Here is a 19,213-nt window from a genome sequence, read left to right as displayed (position 1 = left end):
TTTCTTCTTTCCCTATTTGCCAGGAAGTGATGGGACCAGTTGCCAATATCTTAGTTGGGTGTGTTTTTTTAATGTTAAGCTTCAAGCCAGTTTTTAGACTGTCCTCTTTCACCCTCCTAAACTTTCTTAATTCTTCTTCACTTTCTTGTATACTTCTCCAGTATATTCTTGCCATCTCTTCTCCTATGTCCCTACCATTTTTTCTTCTATCATGCACTTATATGTAGAGTACATAACTAGGAACATACAAAATACAGGCAGAAGATAAAAAGAAAACCTAGAAATGACAGCGTTGAAGGGAGGGGAGGGCATCAGTGTTGAAGAGACAAGTGAGGACTTTCAAAGACTCCTTATTTCCCAGACACTAATGTCCAAGCTCCTAAGCATGACATTCAAGGCTTTTTCATTCCTCTTGTGCACAGACCCCTCACCTTCTGCTTTTTACCAGTCATAATCCTCTTATTCCTTCAAAGCTCAGCTCAAATGCTACTTCTTCACAGAGTCTTCTCTGACCTTCCCAAGTTGTCAATGCTTTCTCCCTCTTCAAATTAGCCTGAATTTATTTGTTCAAATTGTATCTCCCCAAGTAAGGTATAAATTCTTTGAAAGTACGGACAATCTTGTTTTGTCTTTGCATCCACAGTAGGTGTTTAATAAATGTTTTGTTAATTGAAGTTAATTATAATAGTTCTAATCTCAAGACAATTACACTATGACCCTTTTCCTACTTCCTAAGTTTTTTTTTAAGTGCAAGTGAAAAAGCAAATCAAGAGAAGTGTGTGTGTGTTTTAAATATTGATGTCATAAAAGGAAAACATGCTATCTCAGGTATGGAATGACCCATTGGAGTGGGGGCAGGTGTTGGAGAAGAACAGGCTGGCTGTGTAGATATATAATCCTTAGGCCTTGTTTTAATGCTAAAGAAGGGAGAACATTTTAGGAAGGGAGGGAGGGAAGGAAGGAAGGAAGGAAGGAAGGAAGGAAGGAAGGAAGGAAGGAAGGAAAAGAATGAAGGAAGAGAACACAACAACACAACAGGACAATCATCCTGATTTACCTTAACTTCATCTGCTAGCAGTATTATAAGATAGAGGAAAGAGTGTGTGACTTGTAACCAAGCAAAGCTTAGTTCAAGCCCCTTATCCAGTATCTGATGGGAGAGGAGGGGTCCACAATGTATTGAGTGTTTTACTTAATTACTTTTCCTCTTTTTGAAAAACAATTTTTCATTTCAGCTCACTTCACTCTGCATCTCCAGCTCTGCCTGAGTTCAACTCCATTGGACCCCATATCAAATATGAAAACTGCTAGAAAATAACTGCAGCAACTCAGCTTTAGTGGAAAATACACTGGACTGGGAGTCAGGTTTCCTTCTAGATGCCTGAAATAGTGATGGCTGCATCCACTCATAAAAGTTCCAGTGCTAGGAATACATCTAGAAATCATTATTTTTCCTGAAAACACCTAAAAATGAAGCCTTCCCTTGACTGCTAATGGCGCTCACTTCTATAATTATGGAAATGGTCTTCCTCTTGCTGAAAATGTCTCTAGTTTTTTGACAACGGCTTAAGAACAATGGAGTCAAGTACACTTGGTAAAGCAGCAACATTGGATGAATTGTTGAGCACATGCATTGAAATGTTTGACGACAGGGGACAACTGAGCAACAGTTATTTGCCAAGAATCGTTCTTTTGATGCACCGATGGTATTGATCATCCACTGAGCTGGTGGGAAAACTTCTCTCAATGTACCGTGATGCTTGTGGGGAAGGATGTGATGAATTCTGCCTAAAGGTCTGCTACTTCATGAGTCCTTCCTATGACTGGATGAGAAGAGTCACACAGAGAAAAAAGTATCTAAGAAGGGAAAAGCTTATCTGCTGTTTGACCATCTGGAGCCCATTGAACTGGCTGAGCACCTTACTTTTCTGGAGCACAAATCTTTCAGATGGATTTCATTCACAGATTATCAAAGCTATGTAATTCATGGCTGCCTGGAGAATAACCCAACCCTGGAAAGAACCATTGCTTTATTTAATGGGATTTCTAAATGGGTCCAATTGATGGTTCTTAGCAAACCAACTCCACAGCAAAGAGCCGAAGTCATCACTAAATTTATAAATGTTGCCCAGAAACTCCTTCAGCTACAGAATTTTAATACATTGATGGCAGTGGTGGGAGGACTGAGCCATAGTTCTATTTCCTGCCTCAAAGAGACTCATTCTCATCTTTCTTCAGAAGTTACAAAGGACTGGAATGAAATGACAGAACTCGTCTCCTCCAGTGGCAATTACTGCCCTTACTGCAAAGCTTTTGCTGACTGTGAAGGCTTCAAAATCCCCATCCTGGGTGTTCATTTGAAAGACTTGATCGCCGTTCATGTCATTTTTCCAGACTGGACTGAAGATCATAAAGTCAATATTGTGAAGATGCACCAGCTCTCAGTGACCTTGAGTGAATTGGTTTCCCTCCAGAGCTCCTCGCACCACTTGGAACCTAACATGGATTTAATCAACCTCCTAACACTTTCTCTCGACCTCTATCACACAGAAGATGATATTTACAAACTCTCACTGGCACTGGAGCCCAGGAATTCTAAATCACCTACCTCTCCTACAACTCCTAACAAGCCAGTAGTGCCCTTGGAGTGGGCATTCGGAGTGATACCAAAACCTGACCTGACCATTATTAACAAGCACGTAAGGAAGTTAGTCGAGTCCGTTTTCAGCAATTATGATCATGACCATAATGGGTATATCTCCCAAGAGGACTTTGAAAGTATTGCCACCAACTTTCCTTTCTTGAATTCCTTCTGTGTGTTGGACAAAGACCAGGATGGCTTAATTAGTAACGATGAAATGATGGCTCATTTCCTGAGAGCTAAATCCCAGCTCCAGTGTGAAATGGGACCAGGATTTGTCCATAATTTTCAAGAGGTGACCTATCTCAAGCCAACTTTCTTTGAACATCGCGCAGGATTTCTCTGGGGCATAATCAAGCAAGGATACAAATGCAAAGACTGTGGAGCCAACTGTCACAAGCAATGCAAAGACCTCCTTGTGCTGGCATGCAGGAAATTTGCAAGGAGGACCTCCATGGGAAGTGGTCATGGCTCTCTTCCTGGCAGCCCATCATTGCCTCCAGTTCAGGATGAGGTGTTTGAGTTCCCTGGTGTTGCTGCTAGACATCAGGCTCTGGACAGCCAAGCCATCACCCTGGTGACAGGCTCCTTTCGAAAGATCTCCGTGTGCCTTCAGCAGGCCACCACCAGTCAGGCCGCTCAGATGGAACCCATGTGGCCTGAGTCTGGATGGGGTGACTCAGGATCTCATACCTTCCCCAAAATGAAATGCAAGTTCCATGGCAAAGCTAGAAAGGACGAAGGCTTTGCTCGATGGGAGAACGAGAAGCCTGGGGGGCAGGTCAATATGAACATGGGGACCCAGAGCACAGAGTATGAACTGGACCAGAACGGAGCGGACACCAATAAAGCCAACCAAGAATGTGAGGGGGGAAGGCAGGGCAATTGGGGTTAAGTGACTTGCCCAAGATCGCACAGCTAGATGGCTGACTCCTGAATGGGGAAACTGAATGTCTAACGAGTTTGGCAGTTGCATAAAGCAAGACGAGGAATCCTGAAGACCATGTTCCAAGTCTGGGAAAATGATCAAAAAAATATTCCTGCCTTGTGAACTCATCAGGTCACCCTGTCCCAATAGTGTGATGGAAGGTCCCTGTCTGTGCAGCACAAAATCAATGTACTATTTATTTCTCCCCCTCCCGCTCCCCCCCCCCAGCGACTGATCTGTTAAGCATTTCAGAAACAATAATGAAGACTGCTATATACCAACTCTAAAAAAAAATAATAATTTTTCATAAGGGATGGCTGTCTGGGAAGATTAAAAGGAATAAATACTCACTGAAATCTACATGATGTAAAACCAAAAGGTCTTAATAAAATATATTTAAATGAAAAATTCTATAATGTACACCCGCATTGGTAGGAATTTTCTCACCTGGGAGTTCACTATGCCAAGGAAATCACAGGTCTTGTCCCTCTCTGTCATCTGCTATGTGAGTACCATGGTTCGAGTTCTAGGTAACCCCTTGAAGGTACCAGATTACTAGGCTTTGTTGATACTCTAGGCAAATAGACTACAAGTTTTCTATAAAGCCTTTTTTAAGATAAAAAATAATTAGTTGCTTAGACTAATGGGTTTTCTTTGGGATTTTTATATTTTAAAATTTTTTTCTTTCTTTGTTGATACATCTTGTTCTGCCATATTATGCACTTCTTTTCCAGCATGCCCAAACCCTGGTACCACCCTTGAAAATTACAGATCTTTAAAACCTGAGTAAACAAAAAATAACCACAGAATTTGAGAGTTGGAATGGAACCATATGTGAAAATAATTACTGATGCTCATCATCACAAATATTATTCAATATTGTATTAGAAATTCTAGCAATAGTAATAAGAAAAGAAAAGGACATTGAAGGAATCAGAATGGACAATGAGGTAATAAAACCATCTAGTTTGCAGATGATATGATAATATACTTGCAAAATCTGAGAGCTCCAACTAAAAAGCTAGTTGAAATAATTAATAATTTTAGTGATGTAGCAGGATATAAAATAAACCCACACAAATCATGAGCATTTCTGTATATTACCAACAAAGCCCTGCAAGAAGAAATAGTAAGAGATACTCCATTGAAAAAGAATATAAAGTACCTGGGAGTATACCTGACAAGACAAACCTAGGAACTACATGAACATAATTATAAAATACTTTTTATACAAATAAAGTCAGATTTAAATAATTGGAGAAATATTAATTGTTCATGAATGGGAAGAGCCAATATAATAAAAATTACAATTCTATTTAAACTAATATACTTATTTAATGCTATCCCAATTAAATTCATTTGGAAGAACAAAAGGTTAAGAATATCAAAAGAATTATTGAAAAAATATAAAGGAAGGAGGTCTAGCAGTACCAGATCTTAAACTACACTATAAGGCAGTAATTATCAAAACTGTCTAGTACTGGCTGATAAATGGAAAGGTGGATCAATGGAACAGAGTAGATATACAGTACACAGTAGTAAATGATTTTAGTAAACTTGTGTTTGACAAATGTAAAAATTTAAGCTTTTGGGAAAAGAATTCATTGTGTGGTAAAAATTACCAGGAAAAATGGAAAGCAGTCTGGCAGAAATTAGGGACAGACAAAAATCTCATACCATTTACCAAGGTAAGGTCAAAATGGATACATGGCCTAGATATAAAGGAAGATATCATAAGTAAGTTAGAAGAACATGGGACATATTACCTATCATGTTTACGTTTAGGGAAAGATCTATGAATAAACAAGAGACAAAATTGTGAGATATAAAGTGGATAATTTTGATTACATTAAATTGAAAATGTTTTATACAAATAAAATCAATGTAACCAAGATTAGAAGGAAAGCAGAAAATTGTGGGGCAGGGTGGGTGGGGGGACATTATAGACACTTTCTCAAATAAAGGTCTCGTAATTCAAATGTAGAGAGAATTTTGTTAAATTCGTAAGCATATAAGTCATTCTCCAATTGATAAATGTCAAAGGATGTGAACAGGCAGTTTTTGGATGAAGAAATCAAACTTATATAATCATATGAAAAATGCTTTCAATCATTATTGATTAGAGAATTGCAAATTAAAACAACCTTGAGATATCTCACACCTATTAGATTGGCTAAAATGATAGAAGAGAAAAATTATAAATGTTGGAGGTGATGTGGAAAAATTGGGACACTAATACACTGTTGGTGGAACTATGAACTATTCAAACCATTTCAGAAGAGTTATAAAATTGTGTATACTTTTGACCCAGAAATACCTCTATTATTGTCTGTTACCCCAGGTGATCAGGGAAAAAGGAAAATAATCTATATGTTCTAAAATATTTATAGTAACTCTTTGTGGTGGCAAATAACTGGAAAGTGAGGGGATGACCATCAATTGGGGAATTGCTAAACAAGTTGTGGTATATGATTGTGATGAAATATTACAGTTACCCCTTCCATATCACAGCTTTGCCCATCATGGTTTTGATATATTTTGGATCTGGGAATTTGGGGGGAGTTTGTGGGAGCTGCAAACTACCTGTGAAGGCCAGCAGATGACAGAGACTATGACCAAATATTTAACCCAAATTTTACAATAAGGTACTGTAAACACCCCATGAGAGAAAAAGAAAAAAATCAGACTTATGGTACAAAGGGAAGGCCAAAAAATTTTACGCAGATTTCCCAGATCATGGGGGCTCCGTGCCCCAACATCCAGATGTGGAAGGGATAACTGTAATGTGCTGTAAGAAATGATGAGCAGGTTGATTTTATAACAACATGGAAAGACATATGAAATAATGAAGAGTGAAATGAGCAGAACCAAGAGAACATTGTACACATAACAGCAATATTTTTAGAAGAATAACTGTGAATGAGTAATTTATTTGGAGCTTTATAATACTCAAATCAACTATTAAAGACCTATGAAGGAAGATGCTGTCCAACTCCAGAGAAGGAACTGATAAATAGAAGTTTGCATAGTTTTACGTGTGTGTGTGTGTGTGTGTGTGTGTGTGTAAAATGGTGGCCTTCTCTAGTGTGGGGTAGGGAGGGAAGAAGAGAGGGAGATAGTTTGGAACTTAAGAGAAAATAATCCTCATTGCACCTGACAAATGGTCATCCAGCCTCTGTTGGACAATGTCCAATCAAAGATAACCCATACCACCTTTGGAATTCCCACAAAGCAAAACTACCAAAGAGCATGATTCTGAGTGATAGCAAAGGTTACTTTCCATTTTTGTTGTTTGTGGTATATTAATAGAAAAGAAAGATGAGTAATTTGATATTGATGTGTGCTACCAACATCAATTATTGTATCTGATCTGAACTTTGTTTCCTTTTACTGCCATCTTTATTTATATCATCAATCATTGTCTATGTTCTACATTTCTTCACAAAATCTCCTGATGGTTCTATGAAATCTTCATATTATTTCTTAACATTTGTATAACATAGTTTCTTCAATGATAGCAGACTAATAATAATCACAATAGCTAACTTTGATATAGAGCCTATTATGTGCTGAGCAGTGTGCTAAGTGCTTTACAAATATCTTCTCATTTTATTCTCACAATAACTTTGGGAGGTAGGTGCTTTTATTATCCCCATTTTACATACGAGGAAACTGAGACAAATGGAGGGTAAGTGACTTGCTTGCACAGCCAGTAAGTATGTAAGGTCATATTTGAACTCAGGTCTTCCTGACTCCAGGCCCAGCTCTCTCTCCACCATACCAACTAGATATGCCTAGTTACTGAGCAAATATTTTGTTTCCAGCTTTTTGTTATTACAAATAAAGATGTCATAAATATTTTGTATGTTTAGACTATTTTTCTTGAAATCATGAATCTTCTTGGGGTATAAACTCAGGACTGAGATCTCTACTGGGTCAGTTGGCATGAGCAATTTATAAATTTAATAAATTCTCAGTTCCACTAGCAGTGAAAGGGACTTGCCTATCTCCTCACAGCCCCACTAGCATTTAATTTCTCCATTTTCTCTTTTGGTAGGGCTACCTTAGGACATGGACTATTTTGCTTTTCTTTATGTATTCTCAATGACTAGTTCAATACCTGGAAGATAGTAAACACTTAGTAAATAAATGCTTGCTTCGTTCATTCATTTATGTGCCAGGCACTGTATTAGACATATAAAAGATAAAGGGAGATCAAGCCCAGCCCTAAAGAACATATATTCATTCAATCAAGGAAAATATATGGTAATTGTTGTCCTTTGTTCTCTAAGAGGACCAAAATGACATCACTATGCTTGAGTCAAGATTCAATGTGTCCGACTGTGACTGATCGGTCCAATATGAGCTCAAAATACTCTACCGCAGGCCAGGCACAAATATTGTGTGTGAACGTTTGGGGTAGATACTCCAAACTTGTGCATCCTGTGTTTCCTTTGAGCTGTTTCAATTCTGTTTTGCTTATGGAGCACAGCACCTTCTCTGATGTGGGCATGCCATGCTGAGCAGTCCTTATATATCTGCATGTATGTATGTGTGTACATGTATACACACATACATACACACACATAAACACATATACGCAAACAGTAAACATAGTAAAAACATTAGAAAAGTCATTTCTAAGGAGAAGGAAAAAGTAGCTGGAGTGATCAGGAAAAATTTCATGTAAGCAATAGAATTTGAGTTGAGCTTTGATGGGATTCAAAGCAATCAGTTTTGAGGTGCTGATTGACTGATATTTATTAATTCGATAAGTATGAAGTAACATCTCAAATAAGTTTACATTTCTCTATTAATGTTTTTGAATCAATTTCATATGGTCATTGGGATCTTTCATTTGTTCTTGTGAAAACCATGAAAATAATTTTACCATTTGTCTACTGCAGAATTACTCTTAATTTTTTCACAACAATTTTCTATAAATTCTGACCTTGATTGGCATTGAGGTGAATCTAATAAGATGGAACTCAGTGGGGATAAACATGAAGTCTTAAACTTGGGTTTAAAAACAATATAAACTGTACAAATGCAAAATGAAGGAGGCATGGTTATAGATAGCAGTTTGAAAAAGACCTGGGGGTCTTAAGGGACTGCAAGTTCAACATGAGTCAGTAGTGTGATGTGGCTGCCAAAGGAGCTAATTCTATCTTAGGTTTCATTGAGAGGCATAACTTGCAGCAGTACAAAAGTAATAATTCCCCTGTACTCTGCCCTAGTCAGATAATGTCTGAAGTATTATGTTTCAGTTCTGGGTGTTACAATTTAAGAACATTGAAAAGTTAGAGAAGATCCAGTGGAAAGCAACCAAAATGGTAAAGGGTTTGAATCCATATAACTCAGCAAGCAAACAAGTACCATACAAGTATGTGCAGGACACCCGGTGGCAGCACATGCCAAGCAAGTTGAACCGCTGCCTTGACTACCATCTCCCCTCGGACAATGGATATACCCCAGGATGCTAAATCCAAGAGTCTTAGGAATTGCAATATCCCCCAAAATACCAGACCTGCCTCCAGCCCAATTCCTTCATCCATAATTGTGGGGAGAAATCATTGTAGAGAAAGGGCCTATATCTTGCATTGTCACTAGCAATAGCTGTCAAACAGCTTCCACTAGTGGGAAAATAAGAACAAGAGCCCTGGGAATGGCAGCACCTATAAGAACACCAGTCCTACTTTCAGCCTAGCCCTTGCAACCATCATCAGAGGAAGCAACTCCTGTAGAGAAGGGGACAGCCATCCTCACCAACTACCAACCAACTGCCACTAACATGGCACATAAGCTAAACTAGCAGAATCAGCAGAACACCATGTGGGAAAGACAGTCAGCAGCGTGCAGCAGGCAAGTCCAACCACTACTACAGTCTTGATTTTCTCCCTTCAGACCCTTATGGTGACAACCCAGGACCCTGAACCCAAGATCAGCAGTGCTTCCAGATCAGTGATTGTAGCCATCATCCTGGTAAGCAAGCCTCGTGGAGATGCAGCCTGGAAGCTATTCCTGCAGGTGCTAAAAACCATAGCTGCTGAAGACCATCAAAGAACTTTCTCATCAACAAAGTCCTTGGCATTCTCAAGTGGTTCAACATCAGAAAAGATATGATTTTTATCAGTGGAGATGACATTAGTAAGCCTGGAAAGATAGGTTAGGTCAAAATGTGAAGGGCTTCAAATCCTATAAGGAAGATATTTTAGTTTATCCTAAAAGTAATAGAAAGTTACTAGAGATTTCAGAGTGGGGGCGGGGGGTGACATAGTCAGACCTGTGTTTTAGAAATATAAGGACTAGTTAAAAGTTATCCTAGAGAAAAGAAATGTTGGGGGTAAGGAGGGGAGTGACATGATGGCTATTTATTTGTGAAAGAAGGGATTAGACTTGTTCTTTTTGGCTATAGAAGGCTGATTCAGGAGCAATGGATGAAGGCTTTCGGATTGATAGAAGGAAAATCTTCTAACAGTTGGAGCTGTTCAAAGGTGTAATGGACTTGGTGGGTTGGTGGTTGGTTCTCTTCCACTGGAGGTGTTCCAGCTGAATGACCATTTATCAGGTACAATATAGTGAGAATTACTTCATATATGGTTTGAACAAGATGTATAATTATGCCCCTTTTAATTCTCAAATTCTGTGATAATTTTTGTTCACTCATTTATTTTAGACTGATGGCTTTTTTTTGAGATTTTCCTTGTGAGGAATTATTTTCCATTCCTCTCTTAGTTGTTGTTAATTGTTTACTTTATTCAGTGCTTTTCTTGCTGTTTTGAGGAAATGAGGAGTAGATGGGCTTTAACATTTTGCCAAAGCCGACTAAGAAGTTTTCAGTATAAGAACTTCCCTCAAATGTTCTTTAAGATGCAGGGAATGATCCTATGTTATAGATACATAAAATATCCCTTCTATCCTCCGAACTAAAGTTTGCTCATCTTAAATTGGAGGCAATCATACTGCCTAACTTACAGGACTATTGTGAACAAAGTGCTTTATATACCCTAATGAGAGCTATTAGTATTTATTGAATGAGGTCTAAGCATTGTCCACGTTTCAAGGATGCTCCAGTATATAAGTTGTTGAAGTGCATTATCCTAAAACAAATTAATAGATATATTTCAATGCTGAGAAAGCAATAGAAATCCAGTTAGTTTTAAGCAATACTGCTGGAAAGAGACCTACAACTCAACATATTTCTAATCTAGCTAAAGGCAAGCTTAAAAGATCATAAATATTCATTGAGAAGTATTAATTCATTTGGAGACACACATTTCACATCTTTTTCATGCAGTCTGATTTTCTAAGTCTATCTAAGTTTTAATCCAACATGAAATTTTTGAAATTAAAGAGGATGACTTGGCGAGCTGTTCCTGAGTGGCGTACTATGAGGATTGAAAGTTCTACCAAGCAAAGCTAAATGTATGTAAGAAAATAAGCATACAGATAAATGATTTAGGCAACGAACACAGTTAAGGAGTGTATTTTCACATTAAAGAAGAGTACAATAACTTATGTGTGTATGTGCACTGTTTGAATATATTGATCAGATAACTCCAAGTAGTTAGGCAAATGACTATTTTGGGGTGAAACTGTTTCTCAGGTCTCTTCTGGAAGCCTTACATTTGTATTTCTCATTGCTCTAGCTTATCTGATGATAGTGTGTGCCTCACAATTTCCTTCCTCATTTTAATCCCTTGTTTGACCCCATCCAGCTCTTTCTCTGTGACAACAATTGGCTAAAATACAGGTATTAATTGACATCCCATTCATTTGTATCTTTTGACCACTAAATTTTGGCATTGCCAGAAAGTAGAAACAAGGTGTGAAAAATGATTTGTCCTTCATGCCTTTGAAATGTTGGAGGTGGTCAATATTTTGTTGGTGTGGAAACTACTGTGAAACTCCTGCCAACACAAAATTTGCCTATAACTCTAGTCTTCATAGGAGGCACTTTTGACTAAGGAGAGGTAATATTGGGGAAAGAATCAAAAGACCTAGGTTTGGATCTCAGCTGCATGACCTGCTTGCTGCATAATCGTAAGTCACTTAGATAGATACTCCCTGAGTCCTATTTTTTCCCAGTAGGAAAATGGGGATAATAATGCTTACACTGCCTACACCAGAGGGTGGTGGATGTGGCAGAGCTTTTGTAACTTCTTGTTGTTGGGGAGTAGGTGAGATGGCATGCCAAGAAGGAGGATGGGAGGACATGAGGAAAGGCATAGAGACTGGCAAAATTCAGATATGTTGGTAAGAAAGTAGAGGAGAAATAACTATGACACCTAAGCTGAGTGAAACAGAAGGATTTGTGTGAATTGTGAGAAATGTTTGTAGGTGTAGAAAGGGTAGGGTATAAGGATACCTTTGTTTAAAACATTGTTATGTACTCAATTCTCCCATATTTCAAAGGATTCACAAATTCAGATACGGGCACAAAGGGATGGTGCTTCCCAAAGGTATCAAGTGGGAAAATAATGGCAAGTCTAAGTCAGTCTACTGGGAAAGTAATTGGGGTTGAATCCCGAGGAAGAAGCAAGTGCAGCCCCTATTGTTTTGTATACCCAAGGTGAACATTTGAGTAGGGGCAGAAAGAAAACCCAAGCACAGCAAGCCTGACCTGCCCACATCTGCATTGGTAAGTAGCACAGGGCTTTGGAGCCAAGGAACATCCATATGAATGACTATGTTCATACTCTCACAGACACAACTAGTTATTATCTGTTTTATATTTGTCTCTGAAGCTACTTCCTTTCCTCTCAGGCATGACCACAGTACAGACTCAAGCCTCTGCCATTTTTTTTAGTGACAACTATATTCAACAGATAGAGGTGGCTGCATGGTTCAGTGGATAAAGTGCCGGACTTGGAGTCAAGGAGACCTGAGTTCAAATCCAGCCTCAGTCACTCAGTAATGTGTAACCCTAGGCAAGTCACTTAACCTCGGTTTGCCTTTCCACTGACTCTATAAGTGTATAGAGTACTGGGCCTGGAGTAGAGAAGACTTGAGTTCAAATCTGGCCTCAGACATTCACTATGTGATACCCACGCAAGTTTACTTAACCTCTGTTTGCCTTAATCTACAGGAGAAGAAAATGCTGAATTACTCCAGTATCTTTGCCAAGCAAGCCCCATGGACTCTATGGTCCATGGGATCATGAGGAATCAGACATGACCGAACTACTGAGCAACAACATTCAACATACAGTGTTGTGTTAAATACTACAAGAACACAAAAACAAATATGCACAATTAGTATCCTTGAGTTTATAATCTAGTAAAAAAAATCTGTATGTTTACGTCAGTGGTGTCAAACTCAAAATGGATCCCCATGGACTACATATTGACTTAGGAAACCACAAGTTAATATTATCTATGTTTTATTATACTTTTGTTTATTTTGTTAAATATTTCTCAATTACATTTTAATCTGCTTTGGCATACTTGGTAGTTTTGCAGGCCATATATTTGCAGGCTCTGGTTTTGACACCATCTCTACTGCATGTACACATATACACATATGTGCAAGTGTATATATACTTAATTACTTCAAGGATCTGTGATTTTTATCAGTGTGGGTTTTCTCTTCACTAATACAGATTTCTATGACTTAGTCAATTTTGAGAGTTGTGGCCAAAAATACCATCATCTTAAAGTCAATATGGTGATGAGAAGCCAAATTTAGCTAGGCTGGTCCTTGGCCAGTACTCAAATGATCTGTTACCACATCCAAATTCAAGACCAGACTAGCTTGACAGGAAGTGCTAGAGCTTATATTCCACTGATGTGGGGTTTAAGAACTCAGGATTACCTTCACATTATTATGATGCATATAGAGGGACCTTGTTGGAGACCTAGATAAATAATGATAATATAAAATAAAAAGTACAGTAAAGAGATTCAAACAAATCACTGAATGGCTTCAAATTAGATAAGAAGAGTTATTCCATGTGGGGAGAGAAAGCATTTGAGCTAGACCTTATAAAATCAATAGGAGTTACACAGGTAGAATGAAGGAAAAGGGATTTCCCCTATGGAGAAAACAGGAAAGCTCTCTTTCCCACACTCATCCCTCCCTCAATAAAAACAAAGAGATGAGAATATATGGGCTATATCTGAAAAACAGCAATTATTGTAGTTTGAATTGGGTACAGTATGCATAAATATTACAGAATAAGAAAGGTAGTTTGGGTCCAAGTTATGAATGGTCTTGAATGCCAGGCTGAGTTTAGACTTTTTTCAGGACGTGATGTAAAATAATTGAAGGACTTCGAACAGGGTAATGACACGAGCAAATTAATTTTGAGGAATATTAATTCTGAGGAAGATTAATTGGGCTAAGTAGATATAGAGAAATGTGAAGAGTGAGAGGCTAGAAGCAGAGAGATCAATTAGATGACTATTGCAGTAGTCTAGGTGGGAGGTAATGAGGTTATAAACTAGGGTATTTTCAGTAGGAATGAAAAGATAGATACTCCCTAAGACTCAGTTTCAGCTGCTTTCCCAGCAGCTTCTACCATAGAATCTACAAAAGGCATTGCAGATTAGAATTAAAAGGACTTTGTAACTAATTGGATCTATGGGATAAGGTGTCTGCCATCATTTGGATTTCAAATGTAGGTAGCAGAGAAAATGGTGGTGCCCTTGGTTCAAATAAAGCAAGTTAGAAGGCACAAAAGGGTCTATAGCAGAAGATCATTTTAATTCATGATATGTTGAGTTTGAAATGCCAGCAGAACATCTGGACAGGGATGTCTTGCAGGTAGCTGGAAATGCACATCTATAGCTCAAACAAGAAACCCGAGATGGAGATATGAATTTGTTTACCTTCTTCATAGAGGTAAAATCTAAGATGTGTGACTGAGTGAAATGTCAGAGAAGAATAGAAGAAAACAAAAGAACTGAAGACAGCCTTGGTGAACATTTGTCTATAAAGGACAGGAAATCAGAGAGGTAGGTGAAAGACCAGGAGAGTTCAATGGCATGGAAACTAACAGATTAGATATGAATAACTCAAGTTATATTCAAAATTCTCTAAAAATAGCTCCATATTTAAAGAAACTCTGTGGTAAATCATTTTTTGTCAACAGACAAATCTTTTAAAGCTAGCCCAGCCAAAGTCCACAGTTATAATGTGACTTATCCCAGGTAACTGCCAAGGTGGGAAGTAGGGAAGAGGAGACGGAGCAGCACGCAAGCTATAACTCACTGGCACTCCAAGTCACCAGTCTTCCTCTGGATTATAGGAAGAAGACTATGGAAATTGGACTCAGGGTCTTTCCTTGCATCCTAACTTGAGGGATGGGTCTGGACAAGGAGGAAGACCAAGGCCTCAATGCTTTCAGGACTTTGCATATTCCTTGGTAAAGGATATGGGAGAAGGTAGAAAAATGGCTAGTTGCTATAGCACCCAATACCTTCAAATCCCAGCTAAGTAATTTATTATATCTGCAACCTTGAGTAAGTTATTTAATTTATTTGTGTCCAGTTACTTTATCTGTAAAACAAGGAGGTTGCACCTTAAGACATTTAAGGTCCTTTTCAGGGTCAAAATCTATGATCCATATAATTATGCCATTCTTTATCTGTTTTGAAATTTTGGATGGGGTGTACTAGGTATTCTTGAAGAAATTCACTCATGTATTTTACAAAGTGAGTACAAATAATACTGAGAGGCTGATAAATGAAAGAGTGTTCAAATGAGATCAATTTCAGAAGTTTCTATTAAATGACTTTTTCACAATCTGCCATTATTATAGATTTGAAATGGGAAAACATCTTAGGCTTACAGATATGTCGAAATGCAGTAATGGAACTTGAGTGTCATGTATGGAGAAGATAAAGTTGTTCACAAGTATTCTGGGACTTATTGCTGAGCAATGGATGTCGGTGAAACTTCCTTGTTGCTAGAGATGCTGAAACTGCCCCATGAAGAGGAAGAGGAAGCAATTTCAAGGTTTCAAAGCTCTCCCCAAAACTGACCAGAGAAGATCTTGTCAAATTGTTGTCTATGGGGACATGTTCATTGGTGCCAACTTAAAGATTTAAACAAAATGAATTCTTTGAGGGAAGGAACTATTTTTATCTTTTTATATCCCCAGAATTAGCTGGGGATATTACATACTGCCTAGCATGTAATGGATGCTTAATAAATGCTTGTTGACTAACTGACTGACATGATGAAACAAAGACAGACCATATGCATATATGTATGTGTTTTTAAGGAATAATTTGAAAAAGATTAGTGGACCCTCATGCTTACAGAATAGGGATATTTTCTCTTTTCTAAATTTATTTTATTTTTAATTTATGTTATAAAAGAAGCATTTCCATAACAGAGTACAATGAAAAGCATGATTGCATATGAAACTGCAAATCTACTATGCACGACTTGGTATTCCTTTCAAATATACAACAAAATTATCATGTAAATTTCTTTGTTTCCTTTTTTTCTTCCGTACTTCCTGCCCTAAAGATGGTTGCCATTAGACAAAATAGGCATATATATATGTAAAATTATTCAATTCATACGTCTATTTATTAGTTCTTTCTCTAGATACAGATAGTGTCTTTCTTCATATGTCCTTTATAGTTAATGTGGGTATTTATAATAGTCAAAATAACTTATTCACTGAATATTCTTTTCAAAATATACAAGGATTCACTCAGCATGTGGGGAAAAGGATTATACTTTGGAAATGACAACAATATAAAAAGGAAAAGTATCAATAGAGATTAGAATTGTGATTTCATTGAAATAGGAAATACCCAGGTGAGGAAACTCCCTCTACCAATGCAGATTGTCATCCCTAGAGCACTGTGAGTTTATGTGATTTGCCCAGGTTCCTATATGCATTGTGTGTCAGAAGCAGGTCTTGACTTGGCTCTGAGGCCAACACTATACCCATAACATATACTCCACCATGTTGCCTCTCAAAAGATACAAAGAAATTTAAAAAATCATTAACTTTTGAAATTCATTAAAAAACAAAGATTCCACATTAGTTTTTCACCATAAAACTAAAAGTGACAAATGAACAAAACTTCAACCTTAAGGATTTATCCATGCCCCTACTGTATTGAAGGTGAGCCTGTGAAATCCATATATGCGATAGACGAAGTTCCGATACTCTTTCCAATTCTTATGTGGTAATTTAACCCAATTTATACTTACAACATGTGGTAGAAATATGAGATAATTATCAAAACAATTCAGATGCCTCCAAAATCATTTTTATGTCCAGGGAATTACATGAAATGTGTCTAATGGTAGCTGAGGCAATTAGATAGATAATTTAGTATGTGTCATCAAAATCTAGACCACTGAGGGGCAGTAATGGCCTGAATTATTATTCTTGTTGTTATTGTATATTTTATTCTTTTGGTTTTGTTTATTTCATTCCATTTTTTTATTTTAACATTTGAAAAAATTAGTTCCAAGTTCTCATCCTTTTTCTAGCTCCTCCCCCACCCATTGAGAAAGCAATATAATGTTTATTATACATACAAAATTATGCAACATGTATTTCCATATTAGCCATGTCACACAAAAAACAAAAATTAAATAAAGTGAGAAAAATGTACTTCAATTTTCACTGAGTTCATCAGTTGTCTCTCTGGAGGTGGATAGCAATTTTCATCATTAGTCATTCAGAATTGTCTTCAATTATTGTATTGGTCAGAGTATCTAAGTCTTTCACAGTCAATCATCATTACAATTTTGCTATTACAGTGTACAATGATCTCCTGGTTCTGCTCATTTCTCTTTGCATCAGTTCATATAGGTCCTCCCAGGTTTTTCTGAAACCATTCCCCTCACTATTTCTTACAGCACAATAGGGTTCCATCACAATCATATACCACAACTTGTTCAGTCATTCTCCAATTGATGGATACCCCTTCAATTTTCAATTCTTTCCCACCACAAAAAGAGCCTCTATCAATATTTGAAATTAGAGGAAAAAAAATTCAATTTAAAAAATATTTATTAAGCATTTTATTACTATATGCCAAACTCTGTGCTAAGTGTTGGGATACAAAAAAAGACAAAAGACTCCCTGCCCTCAAGGAGTTTATAATCCAATGGGAGAGACAACATGCAAACAAATACATGTAGAGCAAGCTTACATAGAATAAATAGGAGATAATTAACAGAAAGAAGGCACTGGAATTAAGAGTTGGGTTGGTAAAGGTTTCCTATAAAAGGCAAGATTTTAGCTGGGACCACAGGCAAGTCACATAAATTCTCAGTGCTAAAAGTAGCTCTAAAAAGGTGCCAACCTGCATTGGCAGAGGGATTTTTCTCTTCTAGGAATTCCTTATGCCAATGAAACCACAGCTTCCCTTTCTATCTTCATTGATACCCACCAGCAGTTTATCTACTGGCCAGCTAGGTCACTCAGTGGATGAAGTGCTGGACCTGGAGTCAGGAAAACCTTGGTTCAAATCTAGCCTCAGAGACTTACTATGTTACCCCCAAGAAGTCAATTAACCTGTTTACCTCAACTCTAAGATAGGGATAATAACAGCACCTGCCTTCGAGTGTTGGGTTGTTGTGATGATTAAATCAAAGAATATTTGTAAAGTGCTTAGTCTGGCCCTTAGTGTTACATAAATTTTCATCATCATTATTATTATTATTATTAATATTATTATTACCCCTAGATGCACACTTCTCAAGTCAACAGCCTGTCTTTATTCTCTTTAGTCTTGATCCAGAAATTGAAAGCCTGTTCTTCAACAGCATCTCCTTAGTTGTTCACTTCTTATATCTTATATCACCTATAGCCCCTACGTAAATAATGAGAATACAAAGATAGTTTTTAGTTATGTTAATGAAAAGGAGAATGCACATACCTTAGCTTTTCACAGAATATTAACACTAGAAGGGATCTTAGTGATTCTTTAGTCAAAGTCCTTGATCATCAAGTTAAGGAAACCAGAGCTACAATTTTACACCTGGAATAAGTGACCTAAAAATGAGCTCTGATTTAAGTTGGGAAAATGGTAGTGATAGGGACCCTATCACATAATTAGGCCACTTCTGGGAAGGTTCACCTGATGCAACAGGACAGGGCAAGACTGCACTGGGCTAAGGAAGAATTCACCTGAGTTGCAATTGATGGGAGGAAAAGGAAGTGTAGGAAGCATCCATCACATAGATTACTAATTTAATTAATTATTCTTTCTAAATAGATTCTACAATCAGTTGTTTCTAGCTACTGAAATGACATTAAGTCCTTCTAAATATCCTCTAAATTTCTGCTTGGATAAAGCCCTAGTCCCCCAGGGCCAGTCAAATCTCTGAAGAAAACTGAACTTTTTCAGTGTCCTACAGTGAGCTAATGGCAGCTCTGAGACTTGAACTCAGATCTACTGATGTCTAGTCTAGACTATAGCATGCTTTTTATTATCTGATCAATAAAACAATCAAGGATTCATTTTCATTGAAATGAAGCTGAGTGGGAATGAGGGGTTGGAGGGTTATTATAATTGTAAGGGTGATCCAGAAGGGCTTGGGGCAGAATAGAAGGAACTGATGGAGATCTTCCTCTAAAGTTTCAATTAGCTGTCAAGATCATAAGTGATCATTTTAAGAACACAGAAAAAATAAATAAAATGCAAAATGGTGGAGTGGCCATA

At 37.5% G+C, this 19,213-nt stretch overlaps 2 protein-coding genes across 2 annotated transcripts in view; one reads left to right on the top strand and one right to left on the bottom strand.

Annotated features, from left to right (window-relative positions):
- The window catches only part of TRPC6 (transient receptor potential cation channel subfamily C member 6), a 179,731-nt gene that overhangs the window by 121,918 nt on the left and 38,600 nt on the right, over positions 1 to 19,213 (bottom strand). The window lies entirely within an intron of this gene.
- Positions 1,576 to 9,052, top strand: LOC118839898 (ras guanyl-releasing protein 3-like). Its single transcript, XM_036747398.1, is given in 4 exon segments — positions 1,576 to 1,852; positions 1,855 to 3,517; positions 5,155 to 5,257; positions 8,858 to 9,052. Coding segments are annotated over 4 exon segments (2,238 nt in total).

The sequence above is a fragment of the Trichosurus vulpecula genome, chromosome 2 (genome assembly GCF_011100635.1).
Source record: "Trichosurus vulpecula isolate mTriVul1 chromosome 2, mTriVul1.pri, whole genome shotgun sequence".
In the NCBI taxonomy this organism is placed as follows: Eukaryota; Metazoa; Chordata; class Mammalia; order Diprotodontia; family Phalangeridae; genus Trichosurus; species Trichosurus vulpecula.
This window is presented reverse-complemented; position numbering and strand designations above follow the sequence as displayed.